The sequence below is a fragment of the Bacillus rossius genome, chromosome 15, assembly GCF_032445375.1.
Source record: "Bacillus rossius redtenbacheri isolate Brsri chromosome 15, Brsri_v3, whole genome shotgun sequence".
In the NCBI taxonomy this organism is placed as follows: Eukaryota; Metazoa; Arthropoda; class Insecta; order Phasmatodea; family Bacillidae; genus Bacillus; species Bacillus rossius.
The window spans coordinates 5598533-5614875 of NC_086342.1; the positions used below are offsets into that span (position 1 = coordinate 5598533).

General features: G+C 39.6%; 1 protein-coding gene across 4 annotated transcripts in view; it reads left to right on the forward strand.

The window, feature by feature from the left end:
- Positions 1-16343, forward strand: part of LOC134539483 (glutamate receptor ionotropic, kainate 2) — a 639484-nt gene that overhangs the window by 398161 nt on the left and 224980 nt on the right. For all 4 annotated transcript variants that reach the window (XM_063381555.1, XM_063381552.1, XM_063381553.1 and 1 more), the window contains exon 2: positions 10206-10367. Coding sequence is in view for 3 of the 4 variants with exons in the window: in XM_063381552.1 (XP_063237622.1) it covers positions 10206-10367 (162 nt within the window). In the remaining variant the exon portion in view is untranslated. The remainder of the gene's footprint in view (positions 1-10205; positions 10368-16343) is intronic.

A 16343-nucleotide genomic window follows, 5' to 3' on the forward strand; every position in this document is an offset into this window, starting at 1 on the left:
TCTCGAGGATCACGCTTTGAAGGAGGTAACATTGAATTGTAATATTTTTTTTTCAATAAAAAAAATCATATTTTCTAAATCACTCTCATTACTTTCGGAACGCACCTCGTAGAGTTAGTAATCTAGTGCCTGTCCCTGTACAAAGACTTTCGAGACGGTGACTGGTTTCTGACGATTGACGCGAGAAGTGTACAGTAGTTGTCAAACACAACACGCTTGTACCGCCTTTCACCAGCCACCATTGATAACAAAAATGTAAATTCGTTCACGTTTAGCATGTCCCATAAATCAATAATGGATTTTTTTGTATGTATATATACACCTCAGTTCCCTAACTACAGTTTGTTGTTTTTGTGTCCGTCAGAGCAACCCCTGAAAATGCATCCCCTTTTTTTTATTCCGCCCTTTTCTGCGGTTACGTCTCTTGAATAACCCATGACGCCGTCCTGTCCAGTCGAAGCTCTGTGTTGCGTGGGAAATAATTAAAGGCATAGTTACGCCCTTGCCTGACCACAGGCTGTGACCAATCTCCACGCCCGCCTTTCCCGAGTCACCCAATGGGCGTCCAGATACGGCAATCAACAACAAGGGGTGGAAGAAGTGTTTGTTGACTCGGTGATGTCCAGGCTGGTAGTTGCTCACTCAGCCCTTCCATTACCGCGGTAGTATTCTTAATTAATATGTCTCTACTATTTGATTTTTTTGCATATGATTTTTAATTAATTTATAAAATAAGGAAGGTCTCCTCTGTTCTTGTCTGTTTCTCCGCTTACTTCTTCTAAACCTCGCAACGGATTGTGATAATGTTTTTACGAATGAAAATAGCGTTAAACTATGACGGTGTTTTTTTTTCTTCAATAAATCAGCGCCTCATCATCCTATATCAACAAAAGACTAGTAAATATAACACGAATTCTTATTTTGTTTATTTATTTACTCTCTAAATAGGGAAAAAAGTCGCTTTATATGTATTGTTCCTGCTATACGAAATCTGAGTATTGGCTCTTTTTAGTACGAAGTTAGGTTGAGTTTTTTTTTAAATTTTTTACTTGATGAATGTTGATTATTTTAGGATTCAAGTTCATAATTTTATTATATTTTTCAAGGATAAAACTTTAACTCATCTAATTTTAAAAATTCTTTTTTCATTTTAATTTTATTTTAAAGTTATTATGTATTTTTTCCATTGTAATTATGCCACAAATAAGTACAAATATAGGTCTTAGTGCCAGAGATGCAAGCAGAAGAGAAGATAAGGTTATCAGATTGTCTAATAGGAGATAAAGTAATTTTATGAGAAGAAATAGAGGAACTTCTGTTGAACGTGAGTTACGTCTTAGTCTTGACCGAGATAGACATAGGTCACAGAGAGCCAGAGAATCCTCCATTGGGCGTTAACTTCGTCTTAGTCGTGACATTAATGAATATAGATCTCAGACGGCTATTAGTTTGTGGACAGATAAATATAATTCTACAATGAATTACGATTCTCATTTTGAATACAGGAATGATCCTGTCGTTTCAATCGGCACAATTTCTGTTGTCTGTGAATATTGCTCTGCTTTTAAATGGAAGATTGAATCAAAATTACTAGAGTCTAGAAATTAGAGAAGAGAAGATTTTAATTTGTTACATACTTATAACCAATTTAATAAATAAAAAAATATTCTTATTTTTTTAATATTTAATATTTGTCGTGTTTTCTTTATTAGTAATTGCACCCTTGCGAAGCCGTGGGCGGGTTGCTAGTTAATATAAATTCTGTTTTTTTTTTTTCGCAACTTATTTCGGATTTTTTTTTTAGTCAACAAAAACTTTCTCGGTCCATCCTCGTTTCCTCTAGCTCTGCGCCCTCGCAACTATCCCTATATCCCTAGATCCCTAGATCCCTACAGCCGTCCCTGTTCTGAATAATTAAAGCCCATTCTCAACTGCGTAAAAATGCAGGTGTGTTTGCTGTAGACTTAACACGTTTTAGGAAGCGTTTTGCTTATACGTCAAAATTAATTTTAATAGTTCATGTTTAAAATTTGGAAATTCAGTACCCAAAAAAGTTACGAGTTTACGTGTAAATTTTCTAAGATCTATGAATTATTTGAACCCTTTCTTTACATAAATTAACGGTGAAAAAATTCAACCGTGCACTTTATACACGATGTTTTTTGGCAACCAGTTAATTTTTTTCATCTGAAAATATATTCTGCCCTTTTTTCTGATACAAAAGAGTAGATCTGAAGTGACCCACAAAAAATATTCGTAAATTACTTTAAAAAATAAATACATGTTCATTAATTGCTTTTTCGTTCTGAATTACAAATTAGTTTAGAATTCCTCGTTTCTATCAAGAAAATTTATTGGAGTATAATTATATGCTTGGAAGAACCGTGCGACGCACCTTTTTTTGGCTAAGATTTGGGGAAATGGCTTTAAAAAAAATATAGAATCTATATTATATTGAACCTGTGATATTTCTGTAACCTGGACGTATTTTTGCCTTTGTAGTAGTCGTCTACTATAGTTTCTCCGAGCAAAGGATTTAAGTTGTCGATGTGCGATGCTGCTATTTTGAATTTGTGAAGTTGACCATTACCTAAGTGATTCTGGAATTCACTATTTTGAAATCAACTATGCTGAAATTTACCATTATAAACACGACAATTTTTTTTTTTTTTGCTATCTGAAATCTGCCATATTGAAATCGTCCCTTTTGAAAATTCACCATTTTTTGTTGTCAACTTTTTCACAAAATTTTAAAATTTGCCTTTTTTAATCCGCCATATTAAAACGGTGGTTTTAAAAATCACCATTTAAGCTGTAGCCTTTTTTTTTTACAAATTTTAAATGGGATATTTTTGAAATCCGCTATACTGAAACCAGCAATTATGAAATTGGCAATTTTTTGTTGTCGACTTTTAATTTGCCATTTTAAAAAGTGGCATTTTTGAAATCCGACATTTTGAAATCGATCACTTTGAAATTCACCAATTTTTTCTTGTCCACTTTTTTTTTTCTTCACAATATTGAATTTTACGCTTTTTTTTAATTCGCCATATTTAAATCCGTCGTTTTGAAATTCGCCATTTTTAGTTTATCGATTTTTTTTATATAATTTTTAATGGGCTAATTTTAAACTCGGCCGTTTTGATATACACTATATTTAGTTCCCGACATTTTTTTTTTTCCTCGCCGTTTTGAATTTCCGTAGTTTCGAGTGAACGAGCAGCGCGAATGCCTGCACGCAGACAGAAGCAGAGCGACCCGGGGTCTCCCGGCGGACCAGCTCTGTCACGCCGCTGCGCGGCGAGCGTGATGGAGCGTGTAACGCGCTGTAATTGGCGTGTGGGGGCACCACGCCCTAACCTGATTCGAAGCGACAACGCCCCACTTTGGCGTGTGAACGTTCGGCGGCGCTTTTTGACGTGACAACGTCTAATAAATCGATGAACGCCGGCTGCACGCACGAAAAGGTGTCCCGTTACGCACATTGTCCTGTTACGCTCATTGTACGCTTGCGCCGCATCCATCTCTCTTCCACTCGATTGGAACAACCATCGATTTGACTTTTTCGAGGCACATTAAACTTGAAACACTCCCATTCGTTTCCTACTTTTCCTATCATCGTCCTATCCTTAACAGAATAACACAGATTGGAAGAAGTTAAATTGCAAACATGTATAAAAGTTGTAGTTAAAATAATCTGTTCGTTAAAGTAATAAACATATTTGAATTAATGAGTGCAAATAAAAGTAAATTTTTCAATTAGATTGTAGATTTCATTTCACTCCTTCTTTGTATCCATACAAAATAGTGATAATTCGATAAAAATGATACAATTTTATTCATAAAAGTATGCAATAATTTCATCAATGTTTTGTTATGACGTTGTCACGTTAAACTATCGTCCGTAAACCGACTTTACAGACAACAAATATTTTTTTTTCACTGTTGGAGAGACACTTCCACCTCACAGTCCGTTCCGCCTCCAGATTGTCCTTCATGCGTCTCTCTGACTGTATCTGTCACTTTGTCAGTAGTTTACCACAGTTCCTCCGGGCGCAGTAACAAGCAGTCGATGCGGGCTGCTGCCATCTTGGATTTGTGAAATCACGGCCGCCATATTTGTTGACACCATGTCATAGGACACTTTTTAGAACCATCACTTAAAAAAACTGACATTTGTAAATCAGACCTTTTAAAATACACCATCTTAAAATGTGCCATTTTTGGAATCAGCGATTTCCGAATCCCACCATTTTCGAAATGAGTAATTTTTGCTAGTATAAAATTTTTAAACCGACAAATTTTGGTTCAATTTATTAAATTTGTAGCAGTTATAAAGCACACGTGTCACGGAATTGAGGTGTTCGTAGTGAAGATACTCGGTGAGCTCACAGATCGATGGCCGGACGCATCGACGGGACTTAAGCCCGTGGTAGCGGTGCCGGTGAAGATCGGTAGACCGCCGTGTGCGGAGTAGACGCGCAGCAAGGGGGGTAGATCAGGGTAGATCGGGATGGCGGTAAGGCTGGAAGCAGCAACGACGCGAGACGTATAGCTCATCATTTATTTGGTCGCCGCTTTCCAAAAGTGTAGTCCGTGAGTGGAGAAGGGGGGGTGAGAGGGGTGCGAATTGGCCACGCGAGAACCATAAACTGCGGGCAATAACGTTGGAAGTTACGGAGGGAATGGCGGCAGGGGGGAGGGGGAAGGGCCGAACTGCAAAGCCAGGTTCGACTCCCCCCCCCCCCCCCCCCCCGCCGCCGTCCCCGCCCCCGCCCCCGCCCCCGTCCGTCGGTGAAGGCTGTCCCGTCGCGGCTGTAGTACGAGGAGAAGCCTTCTTTTCACAGACGAGAGAGCCAAAACCAGAATTTCATGCTTTTTTCCCGTATCTTTAATGTAGCTATCCTAACCAAATCAACCGTCCACGATGTTTTAAAGTATTTATAATGTAGCTAACCTAACCTAATTGACCATTAGTATCCTTTTATCAACACATTTACAATGAACCAAAAAAAAAAAAGAAGATGCACGATCGGGCGTTTGGCTCTCTCGTCTGTGAAAAGAAGGTATCCGCGTAGTACGAGATGCAAGACCTGGTTCACACGAGCGGGATCTCCCACTTTGTGTGGTTAAGCATTACGTGTGTGATTCATGTGATCACGTGACTACCATTCGGTACTCACTTCATTACATAAGGTAATATACACGGAAGAAAAAAAAACACTTGTATTTATACAACAAATTATTTTGGAAACCAGTGGCCAAGAAATATTTCGTATTACTATCTACTGGAAAAAAAAGTAAATTTGTACTACATATTTCTATAGTTTGGTTAATTTTGCTTATATATGTGTTTTTTTTTTTTTTTTGGAAATAATACTGAAGCACCTATCTTCCGTTGCCAACTTCTACTGCTGCCTAAAACACGTGACACAACCGTTAACTAATCAGGATCAAGTATTCATGCCGAAAAAAGAAAAAAGGTGGAGAACTGATATTTTGGCTGTTATTTAACAAATCAAGCTGGTGGTATCTGTGTCGCAGGGGAAAAGGACACCACACCACCACACCACCCCGCCCGAGCGTATGGAAGTGATGTGTGTGGCGCAGTTGGAAGAGAGCAGAAAGGGTCCGCGGGAAAGGTCTGGCCTCGAATGCCGCCAGCCGGTTCCTGTTAGCGCAGATCACCCCTGGTAATCCCCTCCCTTATTCCATTCCCATCAGGTTCAGCCCCGGGGCCGGGAGGGGTGCAGGGGGGGGGTGGTTGGGATTAAGAGGGTAGTGCGGGTCGCTGCACCCTCAGGAGGATAGGGTGGCATGGGGCACAAGTGCTCACCGTGGTAACAACCCTCCTTCCTCCCCTACATCGTCAAACACCCTCCCTTCACCCTAGATATGGTCCGTCGCGACAAGGAAGAAATTTAACTTCGAATTCAACCACCACATAATTACGTTTAAAAAAAAAAAGAAAAAAAAACAGATTTTTTTTTGTTTTTGAGAAACATTGCTAGCGCAAGTGGCATTAAAGTAGATCGCAAACTGTACAGTATATATTATTATTAAATATAGGTATTATTAATTTTATTTGGTTTATGTTAGAAACGCGTTAGACGTGAAACTTCACAGAAAATCGAATATTAGGCAACTATTCGAGCGCGCAAGTGTAAGGGTACGCGAGGGTGCAAATTTTACATGTGCGCAAATACCAAACTGTGATTTGTCGTTGAACTCTCCCCCAGTTCCGAGATCTCTCCCACCTCTTTGACATCGAACACCCCACTCACTACACGTTGCGACTCGTTACCGCTCCTGATGACGTCATGGCCTCGCCTCACCCTACCCGGCTGCAGGGAAGTTTCTGTCTTGAGAGAAAGCTTTTTTTTTTTTTTTTTGCGGTGTAGGCAGTATTCTCCCGGGTCGATTAATTCGCCCGCCAGGTCGGCGTGTTTTCCACGGTTGGCAAACCTGGGCTGGCAGCTGAGTGTTTCGACGTGGAGTAGCGCGTTCCCTCCAGACAGACAGCCAGCCAGACAGCCAGACAACCAGACAACCAGACAACTGGGCCAGCGGAGATAGTGACCTGTCAGAGGTGGCGATCTATGGTCTGCCTCACCCTTGGATTGCAGTACAGAGCAGATGGCACCCAATGTTAACACATCCACGCTACCTGGCTTGCTAACGTAAATATTCTCATTGATGTGTAACATCTCAGCTCTCGGTTACACGGCATTTTGTAAGAGAGTATTTTCTGTGAACGTAAGTAAGTAGTTTATTGGCACAGAAAAAAATACATAAAATGGCGCCCAGGTTACCATATTAATACAATGTGAATTATTATATATTTATTATAAAACTGAATTTACCCCATTTTTACTCTCTTAGGGACGTAATTTCATAATTATATGTAGTATATGTCACTTTCCCGCCCATAAAATATCCAAAATATCATGTCGATCCGTTGCTTCGTTGCTGCGTGGAAGAAGGACAAACCAACATACAACAATCACGCTTTCGCTTTTTTAATATGAGTACGGCCCAGCAGAAGTGCCCGTGCTTCGCCATTGCAGTCCACGAACAGAAGACTCTCGTCTCGAACAGCTCATTGCGCATGTCCCTCCTCGAGGAGTCGCCACTGCCGCGCCTCGAATGGAAAAAAAATTGGTTGTCTGTAAAGTCGGTTCACGGACGATAGTTTAACGTGACAACGTCATAACAAAACATTGATGAAATGATTGCATACTTTTATGAATAAAATTTAATCATTTTTATTTAATTATCACTATTTCGTATGGATACAAAGAAGGAGTGAAATGAAATCTACAATTTAATTGATAAATTTACTTTATTTGCACTCATTAATTCAAATATGTTTATTACTTTAACGAACAGATTATTTTAACTTTTAACTTTTATAGATTTTTGCTATTTAACTTCTTCCAATCTGTGTTACTCTGTTAAGGATAGGACGATGACAGGAAAAGTAGGAAACGAATGGGAGTGTTTCAAGTTTAATGTGCCTCGAAAAAGTCAAATCGATGGTTGTTGCAATCGAGTGGAAGAGAGATAGATGCGGCGCAAGTGTACAATGAGCGTAACGGGACACAGCGTAACGTGACAATGTGCGTTACGGGACACTTTTTCGTGCGTGCAGCCGGCGTTTATCGATTTATTAGACGTCACGTCAAAAAAAATCAAACAATGCATTGACCGTCGCCATGGAGACGCAGAAGGCATCAACAATGTAGTAGCGAAATTTCATAAAGAAGTATCCAGATTCTGCTTCAAACGGGTGGTTTTTTTTATCGAAATCTCGTGTAGACACAATGACCTTTCTTGTGTTTCGAAGGTCAAGTGTGCAAAACTGTAGATTTGTATGAGAAACAAACAAACGGAAACCATGGCGAAATTTCAACAAGAATAATAAATTATGCTTCAAAGAGTATTTTTTCCTCGAAATCTCACCCAATCAGTGACCTTCTTCGTGTTTCGAATGTAGATTGTACAGTATTTCATTCGAGATCGGAGTATAACTGTAGATTTGTGTAAGATACGAACAAACGAAAACTCTACTTTATGTATATATACATGCATATTCGTGCGTTGTTGTACATGTAGTTCCCCACAGCCGGTACGGACAGAATGGGACATGGGAACGCACGGTGTACAATTCTCTTCCGCAAGTCTGCATTTTCAAACAGATCCCAGGAAGTTCATTGGCTCGCACTACCGGGCTAATACCTGTCGGTCTCTGGTTCTGGCATCTGCTGTTACTTTTTTTTTATCGGCGCGTGTTTGACCGGGTGGAGGTAAAATTCAAGCAACAGGTCCCTATTTAGAGCACAGAAGAAAAATGATTGAAGTCCTTTGTTTCATAAAAAAAAATACCTCATATGCCCTTAGAATAAACATTCCAAAACATTTTACTGCACTTCCGTGTGTAACACATATATGTATTTTTTAATTCAAGAAACAAATTTATTTATTCCAAGTAATATTTAAGTTTTTGCTTGTTATTTTGTTTTCTAATTGATAAATAATAAAACAATTTTGAATAGTTCAAATAACTATTTTTTTCTTTATTAGAGTATTTTAATTAAAATAAGTATAATAGCAGTACTTGTAAATGCAAAATCAATGTTAAAACCCGTAAGAAAATTTTCAAGCACAGTTTATAGCTTGAAAAAATCGATTAATATACTAAATAATTTTTATTAATTTATCCTTATATGACTTTTGGTAATAAATAATATTACGAAATAGTTTGGGACATTAAAATTATCAGGATTTAATTTTTTGGGCTGTTTTACTTTTCTTTAAGTAGCAGAGAACTTTTTTTATTTAAAATGTGTTTTGGACCTTGTCAACTACAAGTTTGGCATTTAATTTGAAAACTGAAGCGAAAATATGTTTGTTTTTAATTCTGTCAAAACAGGATATTCAATCTAAAATAATAAAATAAATTGAAAGTGGTCAATAAACTTTCAGAAGAAAAAAATTGTTATTGAATACTGTTTGTGCACATTAAAATGAGTTTAATATGATAATTGTACTTAGTTTATTTTGCTGAGTCTGTGGTCAGAGCTTGCTGGAGTTCATTAATGTTGCAAAAGTTTTGTTTGAAGATAACCCCGAGGTTACATGGCCACCTCGCAGGCCACGAGATGAACGAACGTCCTTTAGGGAAGGATTGTGGTGGATGTATCATTGTTCCGCTGAGCGGCGCGCTTCAAGTGCCCCTGCCCGCTCGGTGGGCGTGGACTACCCGCAAAGCAGCGGTGTTGCGCGTGGCAGTTTCCCGCCCAGTTCGCAGGGGCGAGGCGGGGTGTCTCCGCAAACCCGTTGCGTCGGAGTGTAGCGCTGGTTGCGGCCCGCTCCGAGGACAGGCGGAGTGTAGTCGCTGTCCGGGGTTATCTCGCAACGCGAGTTTTTTGCGTTACAAGAGGCCATGTACAGAAAAAAAAAGGGGGGTTGTCTGTAAAGACTGTTTACGGACGATAATTTTACGTGATAACTTCATAAGAAAACATTGATGAAAAATTGGCATACTTTTTTTAAATTTTCAAATATTATTTACAGTTTTTTGCAAATTTAATTTAAATAATTTGTTTGGATATAATCACGAACAATTAGTTTGAAAAAAACCCGCCTTAACCTGTTTGATATTATACAAGATTTTCTCGCTCGGTGGTTGGCCGGTTCTTGCACGCTCGGCTCAGGCGGAACGTGACAATTTTTTTCGTGCGTGCAGCCGGCGTTCATCGTTTTATAAGACGTTATCACGTCAAAAACACGTGAGCTTTTCTCTCAGTGCTCGGCAGAGAGGTGTAACATCTGACCTCGGTAACGAGCAAATTCATGTTGTCACATATTATATATTTTATTTTTAATTGTAACTTTAAGGCAGAATTCACTCGCTAAAGAGCAATTTGTATGGAAATATTTTGAAAAAATGTACTAAATATCTTCGGGAATTCGTGGAAAGGGCGTGGGTGCTTCTCGTAACTGCACAAGCATGCCAATACACAAAATTGTGCGAGTGTTTCAGCGGGTCAGTTGGGCAGTACTGCAGACTGAAGCTGTGTTGGTGTGTGTTTCGCCCGTGGAGTTCGACGTGATTTGTTTGGACGCCAGCCACGTGGTGTAAGTGGTTCCTCCCGGGACTCTTGCAGTCGCGTTGACGTCGCTCGCCCTGGTTTGTCCGGCAGGCGCCATCTTCACGGAGGACCAGAAGGACAGCAGCACGGAGCTGGCCTTCAAGTACGCCGTGTACCGCGTCAACAAGGACAAGCACCTGCTGCCCAACACGACGCTGGTGTACGACATCCAGTACGTGCCGCGGGACGACAGCTTCCGCGCCTCCAAGAAAGGTGAGTGGTTTTATACGTCCTGAGGCACGCGTCCAAGTAAGGTGAGTAGTTATATACGTCCTGGGACAAGCGTCCAAGTAAGATGAGGCGTGTTCGGCGTCCTGAGGCGGTATTCCAAGATAGTTGAGACTTGTTCAACGTCCTGAGGTTTCAGTCCAAGAAAGTTGAGGCTTGTTCAACGTCCTGCGGTTTTAGTCCAAGAAAGTTTAGGCTTCTTTAGCGTCCTGAGGTGCGCTTTCAAGGAAGTTGAGGCTTGTTCAGCGTCCTGTGGTTTCAGTCCAAGAAAGTTGAGGCTTGTTCAGCGTCCTGCGGTTTCAGTCCAAGAAAGTTGAGGCTTGTTCAGCGTCCTGAGGTTTCAGTCCAAGAAAGTTGACGTTTGTTCGGCGTCCTGAGGCGTAAGTCCAAGAAAGTTGAGGCTTGTTCAGCGTCCTGAGACGTAAGTCCAAGAAAGTGGAGGCTTGTTCGGCGTCCTGTGGTTTCAGTCCAAGAAAGTTGAGGCTTGTTCTGCGTCCTGAGGTTTCAGTCCAAGAAAGTTGACGTTTGTTCGGCGTCCTGAGGCGTAAGTCCAAGAAAGTTGAGGCTTGTTCAGCGTCCTGAGACGTAAGTCCAAGAAAGTGGAGGCTTGTTCTGCGTCCTGAGGTTTCAGTCCAAGAAAGTTGACGTTTGTTCGGCGTCCTGAGACGTAAGTCCAAGAAAGTGGAGGCTTGTTCTGCGTCCTGAGACATAAGTCCAAGAAAGTTGAGGCTTGTTTGACGTCCTGATACGTAAGTCCAAGAAAGTGGAGGCTTGTTCGGCGTCCTGAGACGCGCGTCCAAGAAAGTTGAGGCTTGTTCGGCGTCCTGAGGCGTAAGTCCAAGAAAGTTGAGGCTTGTTCGGCGTCGTGGGACGTAAGTCCGAGTAAGTTGAGGCTTGTTCAGCGTCCTGAGGCGTAAGTCCAAGAAAGTTGAGGCTTGTTCGGCGTCGTGGGACGTAAGTCCGAGTAAGTTGAGGCTTGTTCAGCGTCCTGAGGCGTAAGTCCAAGAAAGTTGAGGCTTGTTCGGCGTCGTGGGACGTAAGTCCGAGTAAGTTGAGGCTTGTTCAGCGTCCTGAGGCGTAAGTCCAAGAAAGTTGAGGCTTGTACGGCGTCCTGAGGCGTAAGTCCAAGGAAGGTTAGGCAGCTATTTATAATTCCAAGTACGTTGTCACGGCCATATCGTGAGAACGGGACTAAGCGTACTGCCTCTCTGGGCACACATACGATTTTCAGAGCTTTTGTGAGAAAAAAAAAACCATGCTATTAAAAAACTTCTCAAGTTATGTTATACTCTAGATTTGAAACAGAATTTATTTCTCATTAATCATCACAATTATATACGCCAAGATAGCTTACTCATCTACAAAAATTTTAAACATGTATGAAACTCAGATGATTTACTTACAATTTTTTTAAATTATACATCAATTGTTTTATATCTAAAAATAATAATTCGTGATTATGATATATAATATAAATAACATATTTATGCTTAGATATAATTAGTTGAATCAACAAAGCAATTTTCTAACTTAACATTTTATAGAGTTTAGAAGATGCTTTGCCAGTTATATTTAATCTTTTTTAACACCTCTTTATTATGGTTGTATAATTTTTTTTTACTTTACTATATTTTAGATATAATTTTTCTTGAACTCGCATGACGTGTGAAAAAAAAAAACGTTTCACTGAATGTTTGGATTGGATTCGAAATAAATCGATCATATAAATAATATTCGATTCGAAAAAAAGATCCCGATTCACATAAGCCTGCATGGAGAGCAGTAATTGTGGCAGCGAAAGCACACGGTGCAGCTGCTGTTCGCTCGTAAATATCGATCTCTATCGATATCTCTCGCCTGCGAACACAATTTGTTTCTCTCCGGCGCACCCATCCACGTATGGTGTGGTGTGGTGGGGGGGGAGGGGAATAGGACGTCACCATTGTCCCTGCGGCAAGTTGGCATTAGGCAGTTGGCAGCCATGCGTCACGTGCACGTGGGCGCGCGAGTGGCTCCCTAATGGCGCGGGGAGCCAATCAGAGAAGTGTTCGAGCGACCACTCCGGCGAAGTTGTACAACCTGCACAGTTGCATACCTAAGTGGGGTACACAACCGGGGAAATCACGGGTCCCGAAAGTAGCGTAAATTCCAGGTACCTTTAATGTAGTAAAAGAAACTGAAATTTAAAAATCTGTTCCTTGTTCAATTTTAGAGACTGGAAAAATTCGCGAGTTCAATGACCTCCAGGATAGACTCCATGATCCTCTGCCTACTTGGACAAACGGCGCCTGTTCATCGGGTGCTGAATTTTGAGGCGTCTCAAGTGGGTAACTGGTGATTGGATACTTTATTTTTTTATTGATTGTCTCTAATCGGCCAAGAGTACTACATATTAACAGTTAACCAATCGCAGAAGCAGCACAACGGTATAACTATTTGAATTTTAGCATATCACGAAATGGACCCGCGAATTTTTCCGGTCTCTATTCATTCGATACTTTCGGGACTCAACACCGACAGCATGAAACTTGGTTTCTTATTGCGCGCTGGGGCACTCTCCCCTGGCGAGACGAACTTTGCGGGTCTTCTCAGTCTCCAGGCGGTGTCCGGCCTGCTGAGTCAGATTACAACAGCAAAGAGTCAAAGCATTTAAATTTGTTAACAAAAAAAATTTGTTGTCTGTAAAGTCGGTTTACGGACGATAGTATAACGTGACGACGTCATAACAAAACATTGATGAAATTATTGCATACTTTTATGAATAAAATTGAATCATTTTTATTGAATTATCACTATTTTGTATGGATACAAAGAAGGAGTGAAATGACATCTACAATTTAATTGATAATTTTACTTTTATTTGCACTCATTAATTCAAATATGTTTGCTATTTAACTTCTTCTAATCTGTGTTATTCTGTTGACGATGATAGAAAAAGTAGGAAACGAATGGGAGTGTTTCAAGTTTAATGTGCCTCGAAAAAGTCAAATCGATGCTTGTTCCAATCGAGTGGAAAAGAAATAGATGTGGCGCAAGCGTACAATTAGCGTAACGGGACACAGCGTAACGGGACAATGTGCGTAACGGGACACCCTTTCGTGCGTGCAGCCGGCGTTCATCGATTTGTTAGACGTTGTCACATCAAAATACAGATTGTTGATGAAGAACTCCTATTTTATTTCAGGTTGGTTCTTCGTTTAAAATTTCGTACATTTACGGTAATTTATAACAGTGCGAAGGACGTTAATTCAAAATTATTTTGACGTGACAACGTCTAATAAATCGATGAACGTCGGCTGCATGCACGAAAAAGTGTCCCGTTATGCACATTGTCCCGTTATGCTGTGTCTCGTTATGATGTGTCCCGTTACGCTTATTGTACGTTTGCGCCGCATCTATCTCTCTTCCACTCGATTGGAACAACCATCGATTTGACTTTTTCGAGGCACATTAAACTTGAAACACTCCCATTCGTTTCCTACTTTTCCTATCATCGTCCTATCCTTAACAGAATAACACAGATTGGAAGATGTTACATAGCAAACATGTATAAAATGTATAGTTAAAATAATCTCTTCGTGAAAGTAATAAACATATTTGAATTAATGAGTGCAAATAAAAGTAAATTTATCAATTAAATTGTAGATTTCATTTCACTCCTTCTTTTTATCCATACAAAATAGTGATAATTCAATAAAAATGATTAAATTTTATTCATAAAAGTATGCAATCATTTCATCAATGTTTTGTTATGACGTCGTCACGTTAAACTATCGTCCGTAAACCGACTTTACAGACAACCAATTTTTGTTTATTTAAATCCCTACGAAAATATGAATTCATACCCTAAAACCTTCTGTAGAGGAGGGAAACATTTTTTTAATGTAAGTTTTGGTTCAGCGACCGATACTAAGGAAACACTGTGTCAAATTATTTGACTTTCACGTTTTGTGAAAGTTACATGTATGTATTAAATCTGAATACAAAACCTGTTGTAGCATAATTTCTCCAGCTACTGACTATCTTAGTTCACCTTACACATGGTAGGCCTCTTAAATGACAGAAGTTTTTTTCTGACACATTAGTGAGGTATACGTAAGTAATAGATAATCCCTTTATTATCTTAAGTGTTCTAGTTTTACAAGTTACTAGCTGTAGTAGCCGGCGTTGCCCGGGCCAAACAAAATCTTGAAACTTGCTAGTGACAACTCTCTACCTCTATGTTGAGCTCCTGTTTATAACGACTTGTGTTTACAACAGCTTATTTTTACATTTTTAAACAAAAAGACAGATTGTTCCTAAAAGCTTTGACTCCTTGCTTCTTTCCTAGATGCTTTCCCGTTATTTATTATCTTGGTGGCTTATTGCACCTAGAACATTTTATGTCGATGAGCAAAGCATAATATGCTTATACTAATTGGCTGAACTGAGGGCACGGCCTAAGCAATCATTTTGGTTTTTCGCATTTTATGTCAGTATTTTTATTTTAAGGTATTCGCTATGTACTATAAGTAGGGACTGGAAAAAAAATCACGGGTTCAATGACCTACTAGATGTATACTTGGGCAAACGTCACCTGTTGATTGGCTGCTGACTTGTGAGGCGTATCGACTGGGTAACTTGTGATTCCATACTTCTTTGAATGAAGGTCTCCGATTGGCCAAGAGTCCAACTGATGAACAGTGTGAACCAATAACAGAATAGCATACAATTAAAATTAACTGAATTAAAGCACACAACGAAATTAATTTTTCCGTTCACCAACTATAAACGTTGAATGTTTTTTTCCCCTGGCGAGGTTTATCTTCAGATCGAAACCAAATTATGTATCTTATTTATATGTCCTTACATCAAAAGTGTTTACAACTAATTGGTCACGATAATACAAAATAAATAATGCTCTGTGTTTCTTCATAAATTATTACTTAAACTCAGTGGTCTCATTTTCTGAACTCAGCAGCCAATGAAGAGAAGGTATTTTCCCGAGTGTACATAGGAATGTGTATTCTTTTCCAGAAGTCGAAACTACGTATATTTTTATCAAGTCCCTACATATCGCATTACTATTGGGTTGTTCTTTCTCTACTCGTGTTTCTCAGTCCCTAGCTTTATTTGCTTCGTGCTTATTCCTCATCGGTATAGACTTGCATAAATTCGCATTAGTTCCTAGATACCAGGTAGACTCTGCAATTTTTTACCCGATCAAGTTCAAGTAGACTGTCACTGGCTGCTGCTAAAGATCACCTTCTGTCCCTTTTTTGCGCGGTATTCGGCCTTGTGATGTGTGCAAGTTGGTTGTCTTCTGTTCCAGCAGGGCTTGTCAAATAACCTGTGATGCACTTATCCAGGTGAATCAAAACTAAGAGAATATGCATTCAGTCACGTCACAGGGAAATAGCGTACATTCTGCAGATCCCCGGGTACGTCCAAAAGGAATCTTAAATAACAACAGTTTTGGTGGTTTGACAGTCACGTGCACAAAAAAAAACATTTTCTGTACTTTTACAAAAGATTTCTTTGGAAACCATATTGGCCAAGTAATATTACAAGGAAGATATTGGTGCTTTGTACAATACATGGATATGGTTATTTTTTTTATTGTGTCAAATACATTTTTTGAGATAATATTGGGTACGTCTTACTCAAATTGGCGCATAATAATTATATTTTGATTGATGGAGATGAATGCATATTGAATATTCAATATGCAGTTTATACTGCAAAGCTATTCAGGCTCTGGCTATTGGAGTCACTGGGACAACAAGAAAAGCTCAAATGCCCGGGTAATAATCCGAACCCAGTGTGACTGCGAACGCTATTTTGTAGTGACACAGTTGGATTCATGTGAAAATTTATTAATTTTCATACATCTGTAATTTAACATGAACATGTTATATAATATTTTATATATAGAGACCGGGAAAATTCGCGGGTTCATTTCGTGATATGCTAAAATTCAAA